At 38.4% G+C, this 18863-nt stretch overlaps 1 protein-coding gene across 2 annotated transcripts in view; it reads left to right on the forward strand.

Moving 5' to 3' along the window:
* The window catches only part of LOC130921718 (histone deacetylase 7-like), a 114728-nt gene that overhangs the window by 72951 nt on the left and 22914 nt on the right, over positions 1-18863 (forward strand). For both annotated transcript variants that reach the window (XM_057845943.1, XM_057845941.1), the window contains 4 exons: positions 2294-2349; positions 3111-3198; positions 4849-4968; positions 13853-13950. In XM_057845943.1, the coding sequence (XP_057701926.1) occupies positions 2294-2349; positions 3111-3198; positions 4849-4968; positions 13853-13950 (362 nt within the window). The remainder of the gene's footprint in view (positions 1-2293; positions 2350-3110; positions 3199-4848; positions 4969-13852; positions 13951-18863) is intronic.

The following is an 18863-nucleotide window of genomic DNA, read 5'->3' on the forward strand; positions in this document are numbered from 1 at the left end:
AAATAATGTTCACAAAAGGAAATAGCTATGCAAAATACACATAAAACTTACTCAGACTTTAGTCAAACTCTATTCAAACATTTCGTTTAGCGGAACAAATACGATGGATGGCAATATTCAGTCACAATATACAAACTATCAGAGGTCTCATACGTTGTGAAGCCAGCTCTCAAATGACCATGAAGTACCAGTAAACAGGGAACTACGGCGTCAGTCAAGGGACAAAACAGACTCATTGGCTTGATTTCTAAGTAATTTAAAACTCCTACTGACACCTTCTGGTGTATTTTAATCACTACCTTACGTAGTTAAAGACACTGTGGAAGAACGGCATGGAGCCAACGTGATGTCACCGCTCTGCAACGTCAACAATGGCGAGCTACTAGTTTATTTTTTGTTTGAAAAATTTACAAATTTGATTAAAACAAAAACATTAATAGGTGTTTTAATTAGGGCTGTCAAAATTATCGTGTTAACGGGCGGTAATTATTTTTTTTAATTAATCACGTTAAAATATTTGACGGAATTAATGCATATGCCCCGCTCAGACAGATTTAAATGACAGTATAGTGAAATGTCCACTTGTTAATTGTGTTTTGTGGAGTTTTGCTGCCCTCTGCTGGTGCTTGGCTGCGACTGATTTTATAGGCTTCAGCACCCATGAGCATTGTGTAAGTAATTATTGACATCAACAATGGCGGCTACTAGTTTATTTTTTCATTGAAAAATTTACAAATTTTATTCAAACGAAAACATTAAGAGGGGTTTTAATATAAAATTTCTATAACTTGTACTAATATTTATCTTTTAAGAACTACAAGTCTTTCTATCCATGGATCGCTTTAACAGAATGTTAATGTTAATGCCATCTTGTTGATTTATTGTTATGATAAACAAATACAGTCCTTATGTACCGCATGTTAAATATATATATTCATCTTTTGTCTTATCTTTCCATTCCAACAATAACAGAAAAATATGGCATATTTTATAGATGGTTTGAATTGTGATTAATTGCGATTAATTACGATTAATTAATTTTTAAGCTGTAATTAACTCAATTAAAAATTTTAATCGTTTGACAGCCCTAGTTTTAATATAAAATTACTATAACTTGTACTAACATTTATCTTTTAAGAACTACAAGTCTTTCTATCCGTGGATCCCATTAACAGAAAGAATGTTAACGTTAATGCCATCTTGTGGATTTATCATTATAATAAACAAATACAGTACTTATGTACAGTATGTTGAATGTATACATCCGCCTTGTGTCTTATCTTTCCATTGAGATTCCATTAAGAGATGGTTTGAATCGCAATTAATTACGATTAATTAATTTTTAAGCAGTGATTAACTCGATGAAAAATTTTAATCGTTTGACAGCCCTAATTTTTTTTAAACAGGTATTTTTTTTATTTCTCAGCACAAAGTTACTTATATAAACAGATATCATTATACTGTACTATAACATATTACATAACCACACTAAGCCAAAGAAATACAAAAAAAACACACACAAAAATCACTGAATTCCAGTGAGAGAAAAAAAAAAACAGAAATAAAGCATAATTTGTCCAAAGAGCACTAGTGGAGAAAGTAGTTCTTAGTTTGAATAGTGAATAGTTCCTTAATAGTTGCTATTATAAAATTAAAAGGATCATATTGCCAGTTTTCCTTGGTCAATCAGTGCCAAATAAAAACTGGGAGAGAGGTTAAAAATCCGCGCTTTCTAGTCATGTCGAGGGCAGCGCTCTATAACAAATACTTCATTTTTCACGATGCCTTAAAGACGCCACGTGAATGAACAGGCTGGTGTGATCATAGAACGGCAAGCTTGCGTCTGATTGGTTTCATTGTTGAAATTGGTCAAGCTACTCTTGGCATCACTCCCCCCAAAAATATAAATCTAATGTGTAGAATAAAGAGGAAAAATGTAACGACTCTTGTGCAGCCCAAAGTAACGGAGTAAGATTAGCGTTTTTTCTTCACAAATCTACTCAAGTAAAAGTACAAAGTATGGCTTATTAAAACTACCCTTAGGTGTACATTTTTCTCAAAAAGTTACTCAAGTAAATGTAACGGAGTACATGTAACGCATTACTACCCATCTCTGCAAATATTTAATATACACCATCATATTATTTGTAGGTAATGTTACTTAGTAACTTTTGTTTTTTAATGGATTGGTCAGCCGTCGACTTAAAATATTTCTCAGAGTCGATACATACGTAGATGTGAATCTTTACATAGCTGGCAAGGTGCTGACTTTTTTCTTTTCCTCTTCTTTCAGAATGGATTTGCAGTGGTGAGGCCACCCGGGCACCATGCCACACACTCCTCTCCTCTGTAAGTGCGAAGACCATCCAGAGGCCTCTGCGAAAAATTTTGCAAAGAATTTACTACAGATTGGTTGCACTCGTGACTTGATGTTCAAGATGGGGCATGTGTGTGGTTGGGTGTGCACTCTATGGGTGGGCGTGGATCAGTGACAGTCTTTGATTGGAAGCATTTAGCCTTGCGACCACATTCAGCTGGGACTGTTTGTGTGTGTCCTCAGCAGTGCATGTCACCAGTTAATCATTTTTTATGAGCAGACTGTATGTATGATATATTCTTCACATACACAAACACATTCATGCAGTTTACAACCACTGCTGACGCTAAGCATTCTTCCACTATTTTTCACACATCGCCATTTTTTCCACTATAGGAAACTGCTTAGCCGCATTCTATACTCATCCCTCATCACATCCTGTCAGAAAACTTTGTAAAATCTTTGGCTTGAGCAGTGAATTTTATGATAAGCCCGTGTTTCATTTTGTCACATAGTCTGGGGCCCTTGCATTTTTTTCCCGTTTCAAGACTTTTCACTCAGCGTGACATTCTCATACGAAAACACATTTTTCATCACACAAAAAGCATTCATTTCAAAAACATTTACATCTTAGCGTGTCAAGGGCTGTCTGTGATGTGACTGTCCCAACCTGTGTTCAATAAGCACCACATGACTTGTTTTAGAAGTCCCGACGGTCCATATGGTGGTTGTTTGATATTAATATGCTGATGAAATCTTGATAAACACATATTGCCTTCCTGTTTGTCCACAGGGGTTTCTGTTTCTTCAACTCTGTGGCCATTGCTGCCAAACAACTCCAACAGAAACTCAGTGTTGGCAAAATCCTTATCGTGGATTGGGTAAGGAGCCACAACATGACCAGGGTAGCTCATGCCCACAAGGGCAAAGAAAAACCTGTGACCCCATTTATTATTGCCATAATAGCACTGCAATTTCCATTCAGTTTTAATGCAAGACAGTCAAGACAATCATTCCATCCTGTCGGAGCAATTTTGAATCTAGACTAGACTCGACAAGAATGTAGACTAAACTTGACTACATTGAACTACAATTTAGACAAGACTCTACTAGACTAAACTAAAATTTAGACTAAACTAGACGAGAATCTAGAATAGACGTGAATCTAGATTAGACTAGAATCTGGAATAGACTAGTATCTATACTAGACTACAAACTAGACTTGAATAAGTTCGATTTGAATCTAGACTAGACTATAATCTAGAATAGACTAGATGAGAGGAGAACTAGACTAGACTAGACCCTAGATTAGACTAGATTCTAGATTAGATCAGAATAGAACTAGATTAGACTCGACTAGAATCAAGACTAGATTTGCCTAGACTGAACTAGAAACTAGACTATTTGAGACTATAGACTAGACAAGAACCTAGAATAGACCAGATTCCTGAATAGACTACAATTTATCCTAGACTTAATCCAGACTCCAATACAATATAGAATCTAGACTAGACTACAATCTTGAAAAAGACCAGAATAGACTCTAGACTAGAATCTAGAATAGACTCTACCAGGATATAGATTAGACTCGATTAGGATCTAGATTATACTAGACAAGAATCTAGAATAGATGAGATTCTAGAATAGACTGGAATCTATCCTAGACTAGAAACTAGACTAGACAAGACTACAAACTAGAATCTAGCCCAGACGAGAAACTAGAATAGACTAAAATCTAGAACAGACCTATATAGAATCGAGAATAGAATCTAGAATAGACTCGACTAGAAATTAGACTAGACTTGACTAGATTGAACTAGAATCTAGACTAGACTAAGATAGGATCTAGTCTACACTAGCTTAGACTCGAACTCTAGAATCTAGTATAGACTAGAAACTAGACTAGAGACTAGAATAGAATCTAGACTAAAACCTAGATTAGACCAGAATACAATCCACACTAGACTTGAGTAGAATCTAGTCTAGATTTGACTAGACTGAACTAAAATCTAGACTAGCCTCAACCAGACTATACTAGAATCTAGTATAGACTAGACAATAGACGAGAATCTTAGAATAGATTAGACACTAGACTAGACTACAATTTATGATAGACTAGAATCTAGAATAGACCAGAATAGAATCTGCACTAGAATCTAGACTAGACTCAACTAAGACTAAACTAGAAGCTAGACCAGTACTAGAAACTACAATAGACTAGAATCTATACTACACTAGAAACTAGACTAGAATTGATTCTAGCCTACAATCTAGACTAGACTATAAACTAGAATCTAGACTATAGAATAGAATCATTCCAAGGTGGAAGATTTTCTTTAATTTATCGATATGAAAGACAGACAGAACCGAACTACACGTATTGTTTATTAATATAGGTAAATTCTTTAATAAATACATTAAAACACAAAGTGAAATAGGAATAAAAGCAAATGTGTCTCATCTCATCTAAAATACATATTGTAGTCCTAAACATGTCCATGTAAATTTTTATGTCACCACTCTTTGTCCAGGATGTTCACCATGGCAATGGTACCCAGGAAGCCTTCTACAATGACCCAAATATCCTGTATATCTCACTACATCGCTACGATAATGGCAACTTCTTCCCTGGTAGTGGACATCCTAATGAGGTATTTGTTCACAAAAAGCGAGCCTTTTAACTGCTTTTCTTTGCTTTACCAGAGATTGTCTGGTACGATATATTTTGCATGCCAGTATACCAAAACAAATGTGTATGATGTCAGCTTAGAGATTTGCTGGCTTTATTCGTTGTATCAGACAGTTCAGACTAGCAAATAGGACAACCCATAAGTATCCATGTTTCATTCTAGGGATGTCCCCGATCCGATCATGTGATCGGAAATCGGGTCTGAGCACGTCCTGTTTAGAAGTTTGGAAACAGGTGAAAAAGATCATGTTGTTTTTTAAAGGGTGGACAGCAATAAAATAAGACTCATACACGGATATCGTCAAAAGAACAAAAAATATGTTTTGCACTACACAACATTTTTTGAAGACCAGAATCAGGTGAATTTTTTTTTTTTTTTTTAAGATTTTTTAAATGGCTACAAAGCAACAAAATGATCAAGAAACAAACAAAAATCAAAAATGTTTGTTTTGTATAAATTAGCCAAGGCTCTTGGTATCGGCAGATGATCAAAATAAGGTGACTCAGACTCGAACTCGGATGCAAAAATATGTGATCGGGACAACTCTAAGGGGCCGTTTACATGGTGGCGCTCCAAGAATACGACAAATTTCATGTTTGCATTTACATGGTTCCGTCTCCATTCAAACGATTCCGCGTGAAAATGATGTAGTATTCATGCCGGGCCCTAAAGGGCAGTGCAGTTTTACAAGGTGACAGCCAATGATGCACTACGTTTTATTTTTTTAGTTTTATTCACGGTTTTTCCTGTATATTTAATTTTTCTCTGATATTTCATGAACGTTTTCTGTTCTTTATGACTTTAAATGACTGTATAACGTTGCTTGTCGAAAAAAAAAAACAAAAAAAAAACGAAGCAATGGTGTCCATGCACAAAAACGCGAAAATAAAATTTATTTAGATTAAAAATATTATAAAAACACTACATTAAAGACGTCAATCCACAATGTTCCGTTTTGAATGTTTAGTAGCAGCGACTGTGCACGCCCAACGTAACGTGTGCGAGTGCTGACATCATTGGAGCGAGAGCGTTCCATGCGTATGGTTGCAGAGAAATCCCCGCAATCGAATCGGTTTGCTTTGGAGACTGTAATCATAAGTTTGCGTCTTTGCCTTCCATTTTCGCCGTCACCGTGTAAAGGCGAGGCCATTCCGCAACACAATTGTTACGTCTTGGTGTCGCAGCGTTACCATGTAAAAATAATAATAAATCATACACTGGCATTGCAACCCATATTTGCACTGTTCAACCGAAACCAGACATTATTTGCAGTGTAAAAAAGAGGTAAGATGCCTCTATATGCATTGTGCACAGGTTATCAGTTTTAATTTTATTTATTTATTTTTTTAATATCTAAGAAATTACTTCTAAATAAATTCTCACCTCAAGAACTTTCACTTCAAGGTTTGCATCCGCAGGTTTCAAGTTGTAGTAAAAAATAAACTCTCATCTCGGAAACTTTCACTTCAAGGTTTGCGTTCAAAGGTTTCAAGTTATAGTAAAAATGAAATAATAATAAATCAAGTTTGGTCATTTTGTCATATTTTCCGACCTTCCTCAAATGTACATCACCAAAAGTTGTGTGTAAAGATTAGAATACACAGTTTACCAATGGTTTGGGCACAGTGGACGGGTGCTTAGCATTTTGCTCTCCCATGTTATTCTTATTCTTGTGTGGGTTATCACTAAGTACTCCTACTACCGCCTGCATTTCAAAAACATGGTTCTTAGGTTCATTGACGATGGTCCATCGATGTGAATAGCAATGCGAGTTGCCAGTCTGAGCTTCACTGATCTTTTATCTGCTTAACATACTCTAGCCTGCAGTTGCATTTTATTCAAATTTATAAAAACTCAACATAGTACAAAAAGGCTCCCATTTGAGGGAACTAAAAAATGTGCTGCGGAATAAATTGTGGTCAACTATGACCATGTATTTGGAGTTGATTTGTTGGTTAGAATAAGTACTTTAAGTGTTAAAGGTGAGGGCTATGATTAGGTAAGTAGTGCTTATCATTAGGGGTCACAGCAGGTCCTTTAGAAATCACTGTAATCTTGTGTAATACCCAATGAGTGACACAGTCAAAAGCATTCATAGCAACCACATGTGAGATGCCCCTGTACTTAAAACTCAAATTCACTAAGGAATAATTATTGATGGGAGATGAACACAGCTGCTCACTGAGATGTGAGATCATAATCTACCAATTAGGTTTGATGTAAGATTAGAAAAAAAGGAATTTGCTGGATACTCTCCACACAAGTTAAAGAAAACTTCAATGCTGTTATGACAAAGTACATATACAGATAGTCCATGGGTTATGGACAAGTTCCGTCCCTATGCTGGCGATGTAACCCGAATTTCCGCGTAAATCACAAAGAACCCTTTAAGTACCCCCCAAATACCTCTTAAATCTTAAAATAACTACCCAAATACATGTACTATACGTCATATTAATAAAATTAAGTAAAAAATAAGATGGATATTACTTCCCTCTGGTAACATCGATCACATTATTGTTCTTCTTACAACTGACATTTATTAATTTGTCACCGTCAAACTATGAACACACAATTAGAAAATAAAATACATGACAAAGAGCGTACGATAATACTATAAAGTAAATCAAAAGAGACATAATTACTTACAAAAAACATACTGTACCTCAATGGCGGCAAAGTAATACCGAGGGAAACAAGGTCCAAATCTTGGGCAATTCAACAAGGAAAATGGCAGCTATTGGTGGCACTGGTCCAGCAGTGAAAACGAACGGTGGTCAATAAGATTTTGGGCTAATAGCGAGCTAGCGGGATGGCATTTGCCGAGCCCGCGCCGTTTACCGTTTCCCTGCCTTCTTGAAATGTTAACTGGGGTTCACCCCCGCTCCCCACAGTGAAAGCAACTAACTAAATAACTAAATTAAATGTAGAATAATATACTGTACTTACCATCAATGCTGAGAGGTAGCGGACAAGACACTGTTACGCGACTTTAAAAAAAAAAAGGAAAAAACACAAAAATAACGCCGGACGAGACTCCAGGGTTGTAAAGCCGAACTCACGTAAATCGAGGACGTCCTAACCCAGGGACTACAAACTTGAGAAAAAAATTACGACACCCTATGAAAGCTTGTGTGTTTTCTAATATATTTGCAGTACAATACAGTATGTAATATCATTTTTAACAATCTTGAGAGATTCAAGTAATAGAACTAAACAATTAAAACGGAAAAAAAGTTTGTTTGTTTTTTTTTTGCAACTTTATGTAAAATGTCATTTTAAATGCAATTTCTGTTGAGGAATAAATTAAGACACCCCCACATTCAATCCTTAAAATCACATCAGGTGCACATGATAAGAACATCATTACCCAGTGTTTTGGAGGAGGCTTGCCTTATTTAAACCTCACATTTAGTTTGGTGTGCCCCTGACTGTTGAAGTGAGAGAAAACACCATGGTGAGATCAAAGGAGCTGTCTGAGGCCTTCAAAAAGAAGATTGTAGACACTTATGAGTCTGGTAGGGGATTTCAAAAAATCTCAAAAGAATATAAAATCAGCCATTCCACTGTCCGGAAAATAGTCTACAAGTGAAGGACATTCAAAACAACTGCCAACATGCCCAAATCTGGCCATCCAAGCAAGTTCACCCCGAGAGCAGACTGCAAGATGCTAAAAGAAGTCTCCAAAAACCCTAAAATGTCATCATGGGACCTACAGCAGGCTCTTGCTACTATTGATGTGAAAGTGCATGCCTCTACAATCAGAAAGAGACTTCACAAATTTAACCTTTACGGGAGGTGTGCAAGGAGAAAACCTCTGCTCTCCTAGAAGAACATGAAGGCCAGAGTTTTGCCAGAGTTAATGTAGACAAATTTGGAATAATGTTCTTTGGACAGATGAATCTAAAATTATTTGGACACCAGAAAAGAAGACATGTTTGGCGTAAACCCAATACAGCATTCCAGGAAAAGAACCTCATCCCAACTGTGAAGCATGGAGGTGGAAATGTTATGATTTGGGGATGCTTTCCTACAGCAGGACCTGGCCAGCTCACCATCACAGAATCCACCATGAATTCTATCATGTATCAGAGGGTGCTTGAGGAACATGTGAGATCATCCGTTAAAAAATTAAAGCTGAAGCGAAACTTGACCCTGCAACATGACAATAACCCAAAACTTAACTGTAAATCCACCAAGGACTGGCTGAAAATGAAGAAATAGAGAGTCCTGGAATGGCCGAGTCAAAGCCCAGATCTGAATCCCATTGAGATGCTGTGGGTTGACTTGAAACAGGCTGTACACGCAAGAAACCCCTCAAACATCTCACAGCTGAAAGTATTCTGCACGATGGCTACAAAAATGTCTCACTGAAGTTATTGCAGCCAAAGGGGGTAACACTAGCTATTAGGTGGTAGGGTGTCCTAACTTTTTCCTCATTTAGAATATGCATTTTTGTAGATATATTTGGTTTAATGAGTAAAACAATGTTATTTTTTGCTCTTTACCTGCAACTAAATCACTCTTTTCCAGAGATCAGGCGTTGATATGTAAACATTTCTTAATAAAGAACTGAATATCTAATGGGGTGTCCTAATTTTTTCACATAACTGTACCTGTATATGATTTTTTTATTTTTCTTGTCCATTGTTCATGTTTGAACAGAATTGGGTGGATATACCAGAAATTATGGGTACATGGCGTGTTTTCACACGAGAAGCAGGGATTCCCATGATATCGACAGGCTTCTCCAAATCCAAATGTGGTGATTGTACTTGTACACCGTCCCATTGCACCCAATGATAGAATTCTCAACCATTCAATCCCAAGCATTCTTTCTCATTTCTCTCATCTTCCCCCACAATAATGAGGCTAAATGGTCAATGTTTTCCCATAAATTCCCCTGATGAGAATAGTACATAAAACACTGCGTTGACTTGGATGTGGGTTTGCCTGAAGTGCCCCTTCAACCTCTGTTTAGCTGTGCGGTAAACCGCTGGAGTCTCACTGTCCCCCCGTGTAGGTATATAACTCACCATGGGGTACGGATTGTGATGTCATAGTCATAATGTAGAGTGCTGCGTACCACACAGTAACCATCGAAGTCCTAATCTATTCCAGCAACCCTTTCAACATGAAAGGAAGACATAGAACAGAAGAGAGCACTAGATACTTGGAGCAATAGTAGGAATTGTGGGACTGTGTCTATGCGTGCGTGCGTCTGTGTGTGTGCGCGCATACGAGTACATTACCAGTTGGCAGAGGATGGAAGGCCTCATGTGTTTTGTGTTTGCCCTGTGAACATCCCTCCTCCAAGACAAGAATGGAGTCAGGCGTTCTGCAATGCTCATCAGCATTCTTTCTTCGTCGCCCAGCCTTACACACACACATTACCACACCTTGTTGCCAAGAGGGTGTCAATCAGCCTCCACACGCTCCCTTCAAACTGACACATTGACTGATGGCAAAGGGCTGAGCGAAGGGCTAAATGGCTGTTAGCAGGACTACAAAGCGAACGAGGAATCCCATAGACCGTTCCAAGAGTGGGCCATAGTTCCCCTAAATATATGAGGTCAAAGGAGCCCCTTTAGGTTTTACTGTAATGCTGGGGAATACAGCAATCAGGGGCGGAGTTTGGGTGGGTGCTGGTGGTGCGGCTCCACCCGGGCCCGGGACTCTAGAGGGACCAGGGTGTGCAAGGGGCTAAACAACATGTCAGGGGATGCGTGGAGCTTTATTTGTGTGTTTAAGTGGCTGTATATGTCACAGCTGGTTTCAAACTATCTGCTAGCACATATATATCTGTATTAGACGGGTCCGATCACGTCATTTTCAAAGTATCGGAATCGGCAAAAAAATATCGGCCATGCCTTTTTTTAAATTAAAAAAAATAATAAATTATTAAATCGTTTTCTAATTGCATTTAACGTTACAGACATAATATGTTACACTTATCCAGAGTCTTTAGTTTAGGCTTAAGGTAGGTTTATCAAATTTATCCCAATAACGGCGGTAATTATTTCTTTTTTTAAATGTATCACGTTAAAATATTTAACGCAATTAATGCATACACTGCACGACCCATTCACGCAATGTCGCGCTCAATCTGTACCTGTTTTACCTATATAGAGAGATAAAAGGCAGCGTAAAATGAGTAGAGTGAATTTTGGCAGCCTTTGGAGCCTTTTTTTAATTGGCTAAAGCCTTACAATCCCTCTCCCTACGATTAGAAATATGATGGGAAGCAATGTGGGGAAACAAGATAGCAATTGATCTTTTTCTTAACACCTTATGTTATTTCCCAACGCAGAGAAGATATATCAATTGGTAGCACTACGAACAGTCATGATTCCACTTCCCATCATGCATTTGGGCATGGCCTTCAGTATCATTTACTGAAAGCTCAACAAATACTCTAGATGGCAATATTTAGTCACAATATACAAAGTCACAAGTCTTTCTATCCGTGGATCCCTCTCACAGAAAGAATGTTAATAATGTAAATGCCATCTTGAGGATTTATTGTCATAATAAACAAATACAGTACTTATGTACTGTATGTTGAATGTATATATTCGTCCGAGTTTTATTCATTTTTTTCTTAATGCATTGCCAAAATGTATATGATCGGGAAAAATTATCGGGAATGATTGGAATTGAATCGGGAGCAAAAAAAAGCAATCGGATCGGGAAATATCGGGATCGGCAGATACTCAAACTAAAACGATCAGGATCGGAGCGGGACCAAAAAGACATGATCGGAACAACCCTAATCTGTATCTATACTGATAAATAAATTAGGGGTGCAACTGACAATAATTTTCATAATCGATTAATCTGCCAATTAATTAAATGATTAATCTATTAATCAGATAATTGTCACTTTTTTCAATTACCTTCACAATTTAACTTGAAGTTGTTTTAGGCATGAAGACAAAATCCAATTTCAAAGCACACTCCCGTGTATGACAATTTACAGATTGAATGAGAGTTTGTTTTGAGACTCGAAGCCAGTGCTTCTCAATTACTTTCTGGTACGCCACACAACAAAGATGAATAAATAAAGTTCAAGTCCTGGGCATCCCCCATCCTTAGACCCTCCATGTCCGCAATGAAAAACTCCAAAAACTCCAGAGTCTTTGGGAGAAAATGAGAAACCTTGGGGAGTACCACAGTCAGGAGAGATCCACTCCAAGGACGGATAGACAGGTAGCACCAGGACTGCTAATGGGAATTAGCAGGCGAAGTTACAGTCCGTAAAGATGCAGTGGAGTAAAGGAACAAGAAGAGGTTCATCTAGCCAGATGAGACGGGGGTAGCAACGAGGACGTCCATCCAGCCAGGGGTCCAGACAGTCAGGAGGCTGCAGCTGAAAAATAGCTCCTCCCCAGAGGGAAGGGGGGAAAGGGAACACCGGGTGACTAGTGATGAAGAGACTAGACAACTAGATATTAACACTGGAAAATAGAAATAAAGTAAGACAAGTGGTAGGTCGAGTGAGAAAAAGGAGATAGAACTCAGTGGCTGTACTTCCCACAGCATTATAGCTTCTAGTGCAGCTTAGATTAAACTGAGTCTACTCCGACTTCAACTAGCCTGACCATAAGCTTTGTCGCATATGAACGTTTTTAATCTAATCTTAAATGTGCAGACTGTCTCGGCTTCTTTAATATTAGCTGGAAGCTGATTCCATAAAACGGGCTTGGTGGCTAAAGGCTCTAGCTCCGACAGTACTTTTAGGAACCCTGGGAACTACCAGTAGACCTGCATTCTGAGAGCGGAGTGTTCTGTTGGGGCGGTATGGAACCAGAGCATCGGTGAGATAAGATGGCCCCAACCCATTAATGGTCTCAAATGTAAGAAGGAGGATTTTAAATTTAATTCTAAACTCGACTGGAAGCCAGTGAAGGGCCTGGAGCGCAGGGGTGATGTGCTCTCTTCTATTGGTTCCTGTTAAAAGTCTTGCTGCTGCGTTTTGGACTAGCTGAAGACCTTTTAGAGAACCTTTAGGACAAGCTGCAAGTAGGGAGTTACAGTAATCCAATCTCGATGTAACGAACGTGTGAATTAATTTTCCTGCATCGTTTTTAGATCAAATATTTCTAATTTTGGCTATGCTGCGCAGGTGAAAGAAGACCACTTGTCTGTGTTTTGTGACTGTTCAGACTACCAAAGAGTCACTCAGTTTCAATTTCTTTGATTTTTCACTCAATCTAGATTGGCTAAGATGTTAATATGGTAAACATATAAACATTGTTTTGTTTGTAACAGAAAAGACTTAACGCGCATCAATTTGCCTGAATTTTTTTTTTAAAGTCACATTCAAATTGTAAAAATACACTCAAGGTACATTTTTGACCATTTGATACTGAAAAATAAAATGTAATAAAGTCAGTAAATATTTTTTTTTAAAAAATCAAAGTGATTAGAAACATTAACTCATGAGGACAATATGCCAAAAAAATTGACCGAAAAAACAAAACTGAATGGAAGAAAAAAAAAAAAAAAGAGTGTCTTTGGACAAAAGGACAGTTTTTATTTTCGCTGCTCACAGTACCACCTCATTTGCATTGGTGTGGTGTTATTTAGCACTGAGCATGCTAACAATGCTCACTGGTTTACTGATATAACACGGACAAAGCGGGACGATTGTTGGCAATATTCACCACTTTATCGCTGAAAAACAATCAAGCAGCTTATCAATGAGATTGGGGTCTAATGTCTTTAAGTGGCGTCTTAATTGATCTGGCTTCCGGCTGTCCGCTGTAATCTGTGTTTTTTTTTTTTTTTTTAATATTTAGTGTGCATTTTATATGAAAACTTGCCTTCACTTGTGCTATTCCAGGTTGGTGCAGGGGCAGGTGAAGGTTTCAATGTCAACATTGGATGGACTGGTGGTTTGAACCCTCCCATGGGGGATGCCGAGTACCTGGCTGCATTTAGGTAAAATACGTTTGCTCATTTTAAAAGTTTGAAAATGTTTTAACAAAAGTTGCTCTTTATTGGTAATATTATAACGATTCATTTTGCCTCAGTCCTGCGAAGCATGACGAAAAATGTATATATGGATGGCTTCGAAGTTGTACACCTACAGAATAAAATTTCTAGAGTCACAGTGTTCACAGAAGCTCCCCAGCCCACTTGAGCTTAGTTTGTCATTTGTTAAATTGTACACTGTATTAAAATACAATAATGTTGATATACTAGTAGTTCCAAGAATGTATTCAAGACACCAAAATGAATAGAATAGTATAGAAATCTGAGCCTTCAACTTTGTCTTTCATCAAATCTCAACTGCAAAGAATTTTGCTTAAAGTATGGAAAAATACAACAACAGGAAGTAACTTAAAGGGAACCATGGACAGAAAGACTTGTAGGTCTTGAAAGATAAATGTTAGTATGAGTTATAATAATTTGATATTCAAACCCCTCTTAATGTTTTCGTTTTTATAAAATTTGAAAAATTAGTTTAACTAGTTGGTCGGCATTGTTGTTAAGGACGCAATGCACTCTGGGCAGTGATGTTACTGGGCAGCGCTCCCGTACTTCCACAGCGTAACTTGTCAGCTCCATAAACATGTCGTAGGTTCTGCCCTTCCAATTTTAACCCGAACGGAATAGTGATGAGCAGGACAGCACTGTCGATATTTCTCAAAACAAGCAGCAAAAGCAATTAGATTAAGGTCTCTGTCAGACGTGTGTAGACCACAGAATAATACTTCTGTGTGACGTTATAGTAATGATTTTCTTTATAAAGCCACATGCGTTGTCTGTGCAGTAAAACGTGAAAGGGAAACACATTTGAAAATAAGCAGACAACAATAACATAGGGATTAGGTACAGTGGGGAAAATAAGTATTTAGTCAACCACTAATTGTGCAAGTTCTCCCACTTGAAAATATTAGAGAGGCCTGTAATTGTCAACATGGGTAAACCTCAACCATGAGAGACAGAATATGGGGGAAAAAAAACAGAAAATCACGTTGTTTGATCTTTAAAGAATTTATATGCAAATCATGGTGGAAAATAAGTATTTGGTCAATACCAAAAGTTCATCTCAATACTTTGTTATGTACCCTTTCTTGGCAATAGCGGAGCCCAAACGTTTTCTGTAACTCTTCACAAGCTTTTGACACACTGTTGCTGGTATTTTGACCCATTCCTCCATGCAGATCTCCTCTAGAGCAGTGATGTTTTGGGACTGTCGTTGGGCAACACAGACTTTCAACTCCCTCCACAGATTTTCTATGGGGTTGAGATCTGGAGACTGGCTAGGCCACTCCTGGACCTTGAAATGCTTCTTACGAAGCCACTCCTTTGTTGCCCTGGCTGTGTGTTTGGGATCATTGTCATGCTGAAAGACCCAGCCATGTTTCATCTTCAATGCCCTTGCTGATGGAAGGAGATTTTCACTCAAAATCTCTCGATACATGGCCCCATTCATTCTTTCCTTTGCACAGATCAGTCGTCCTGGTCCCTTTGCAGAAAAACAGCCCAAAAGCATGACGTTTCCACCCCCATGCTTCACAGTGGGTATGGTGCACTTCAGTATTCTTTTTCCTCCAAACACGAGAGCCTGTGTTTCTACCAAAAAGTTCTATTTTGGTTTCATCTGACCATAACACATTCTCCCAGTCCTCTTCTGGATCATCCAAATGCTCTCTAGCGAACCGCAGACGGGCCTGGACGTGTACTTTCTTCAGCAGGGGGACACGTCTGGCAGTGCAGGATTTAAGTCCCTAGCGGCGCATTGTGTTACTGATAGTAGCCTTTGTTACTGTGGTCCAAGCTCTCTGTAGGTCATTCCCTAGGTCCCCCGTGTGGTTCTGGGATTTTTGCTCACCGTTCTTGTTATTATTTTGACGCCACGGGATGAGGAGGGAGGTGAAAGTCCGTGTTGCCCAACGACAGCCCCAAAAAATCACTGCTCTACAGGAGATCTGCATGGAGGAATGGGCCAAAATACCAGCAACAGTGTGTGAAAAGCTTGTGAAGAGTTACAGAAAACGTTTGGCCTCCGTTATTGCCAACAAAGGGTACATAACAAAGTATTGAGATGAACTTTTGGTATTGACCAAATACTTATTTTCCACCACGATTTGCAAATAAATTCTTTAAAAATCAAACAATGTGATTTTCAGTTTTTTTTCCCACATTCTGTCTCTCTGGGTTGAGGTTTACCCATGTTGACAGTTACAGGCCTCTCGAATATTTTCAAGTGGGAGAACTTGCACAATTAGTGGTTGACTAAATACTTATTTGCCCCACTGTAAAAGGGTTTAGTGAGCACACAAAAAAACCCACGTGATTGCGAAAATGGAGACACAAAAATGGTCTGTGACAGTACATCGGGATCAATAAGAAAAATGTTTTTAAAAAAACGAGGTAAAACCTCGGTGAGAGGCAGACAAATGAAAAAACAAAGCAATGATGCAACTAGCAACAAAGGGATATACAAACTGTCAAATAGCAGCAAGTCAATATCTTGGCAAGCTGCCTAGGGTCGGTTTAGAGACACTGCTGATGAGCTGAAATTGGATGCAGGTACGACGTTAGGAACTCATCCCACAGTTCTGTAACAAAACAATCTGACCAGCAGCAGAATGTCACAAAATCCTGCCAGTCCTCATACTAACTTTGCTTGCTAGCAAGCACAGCTATTCTCCTTGTCCAGTCCGTGCACTGCGTGCGTAAAATATGCCGCCCTCCGTAGGTCAAAACATGTACTAAATATTACAGATTTTTAAATCAATGGCAATAATATGTGTTTCTAATAACATATTTTAGTAAGGTGAGGTTCCCTTTAAAGTTCCCTACCTGGTAAAAGTGTTGCTCAGGGCCAAGGTCCGCTGACTTATGGAAGAATGGGAATCTTATGTACTGTACTTGTTTTTACCGAATAACCATAGCTTGAGCTAAATGAGGGTGATAATTCAGCATCATCTGTAGCTCTGCAGCTCACCCTCAACTTGTACAATTGTACAAAAACACACCTTGCTTGCTGCAGCCAAACCTCTCTGCATTCAGAGTGCATGTGTATTTGATTTGATTTTTAGAGCTGACTGTTCACACTATTTTTAGCTAGCATACAAATCAGTTCTCTGCCTGTACAGACTGGGCCACATTAGTGAAACACCTGCTGAGGCAACAAAGGCGTCATCCAGAGTAGAGTTACGTCACAGACAGTCAAAACCCATTTGAGATGTTCAGACTGAGAAGCATCTTGTCCATTCATATCTGATATGAAACTACCTCCCATATGTGGTTTCAATTCGTCTCACATAAATCAGATTTCTGTGTTTTGTGACTGTTCAGACTACAAAAGATTCACACAGTTTCAATCTAGATTGGCTAAAGATTTTGGCTGCCAGTGTGAACAAGGCCTTAGTATTGCCTCTTCCAAATAATAGATGTCCATATTTACTACTTATGCTATGATTTACAGAACTTGAATCTCAACAGTCATATTTCCTCTCCTCTCTTGATAAACCAATTCACCAAAAAGAATGTTTACTTTTGGATATCACTCACCTCGTATTTTCTTTGATTTATTGTATTTTTCCTGTCATAAATTTGTTGTTTCAGCTCAGTACTGTGATATGTTTCCACTAGTGGCTCACCACCAGATGATGAAACCGTACTTCAGATCAACATCCCGCTTACTAAGTGGGTGGGCCCCTCGTCAAAGGGAAAATGCTAATGAGTTTACCCGTAATGGTAAAAAGGAAAAAAAAGAAGCCATAAGCAGCGTATGCCGGCTTTGAAACACTAAGTCCAGTGTTTACTAGAGTTTCGAATGGTAATTAAGGAACAACTGGTTCTTTCCGGAGCAGCCGTTCGGTTAGGGTTTTTCACCCGGCATAGGGAAATGAGAAGCATTTTCATGTGTAAAACTTCCTTAGCTAACCACCGTCTTTACAGTATTTGCAGTATCGTGTGATTCTGTGGGGGAGAAGTTTCCTGGTGGCTGTACCTGAGCCTCGAAGGAATTTTATGTATTCAGTAATTACCCAAACACTTAAATACGGCTCGCTTTTAAGAGCTTAGGTAATTGTTATTTTTTTTGTTTGTTTGTTTTTTTTCTACACGGAAACGTTTTAGATATATCGTGCATAGTTTAGGAAAGCATCAATGTCCCTCCTTTCACTTGTGTGAGGGCATTACAATTAGTAAATATACTGCATAATAAAGTTATCATTATAAACCACAGGAAACATAAATGAACTGTTGTGTTGATGTGAAACATCATGAGCTGTATTTTCATGTCCAGTCCAAATCTATTCTGACACATTGCTGTGTAGCTCAAGAAGGCGGCCAAAGCAGGTCATTTCATTCCCTTCAAATGCAGCATTCTTGACAGAACTTAAAAAAAAAGGATTTATTGGGGTCTGGAAAGTCGAAGTTGCAAAGTACAATTTTTTAGGGACTGCAAGCAGACCTCCAGTGGTGGATGATGTAAAGCTAGCGAGGCGAATCACATATCAACTAGCAGTCTGACAAAATAGCGAAATAGAGATATATCATGATACTTTGCATCCAAAAAAGTTATCGTGCCAAGAATTTTGAGACCGTTTTTAAAAAAGTGTAAATGTTACGAACAATTTGCTACCAAAATCTTCCACCATAATAGTGTCTCAGTTAATTCTATGACTGCCATTGTCGGCACTCAACGCCCAATCCATTAAGACTCGAAGGGGCGAATGAACAGTTCATTCAAAACCAGACCATTCACAGTCACTCTTTCTGATTTTCCGGGCATTCACAGGTCACTCTTTTTTTTTTATTTTCGCGCATCTACAAGTCACTGTTTGAGTGACTGCCGATTCATTCCAGGGTCACTCCCTGTTCGGTAACCC

Source organism: Corythoichthys intestinalis, chromosome 9 (assembly GCF_030265065.1).
Source record: "Corythoichthys intestinalis isolate RoL2023-P3 chromosome 9, ASM3026506v1, whole genome shotgun sequence".
Lineage (NCBI taxonomy): Eukaryota > Metazoa > Chordata > Actinopteri > Syngnathiformes > Syngnathidae > Corythoichthys > Corythoichthys intestinalis.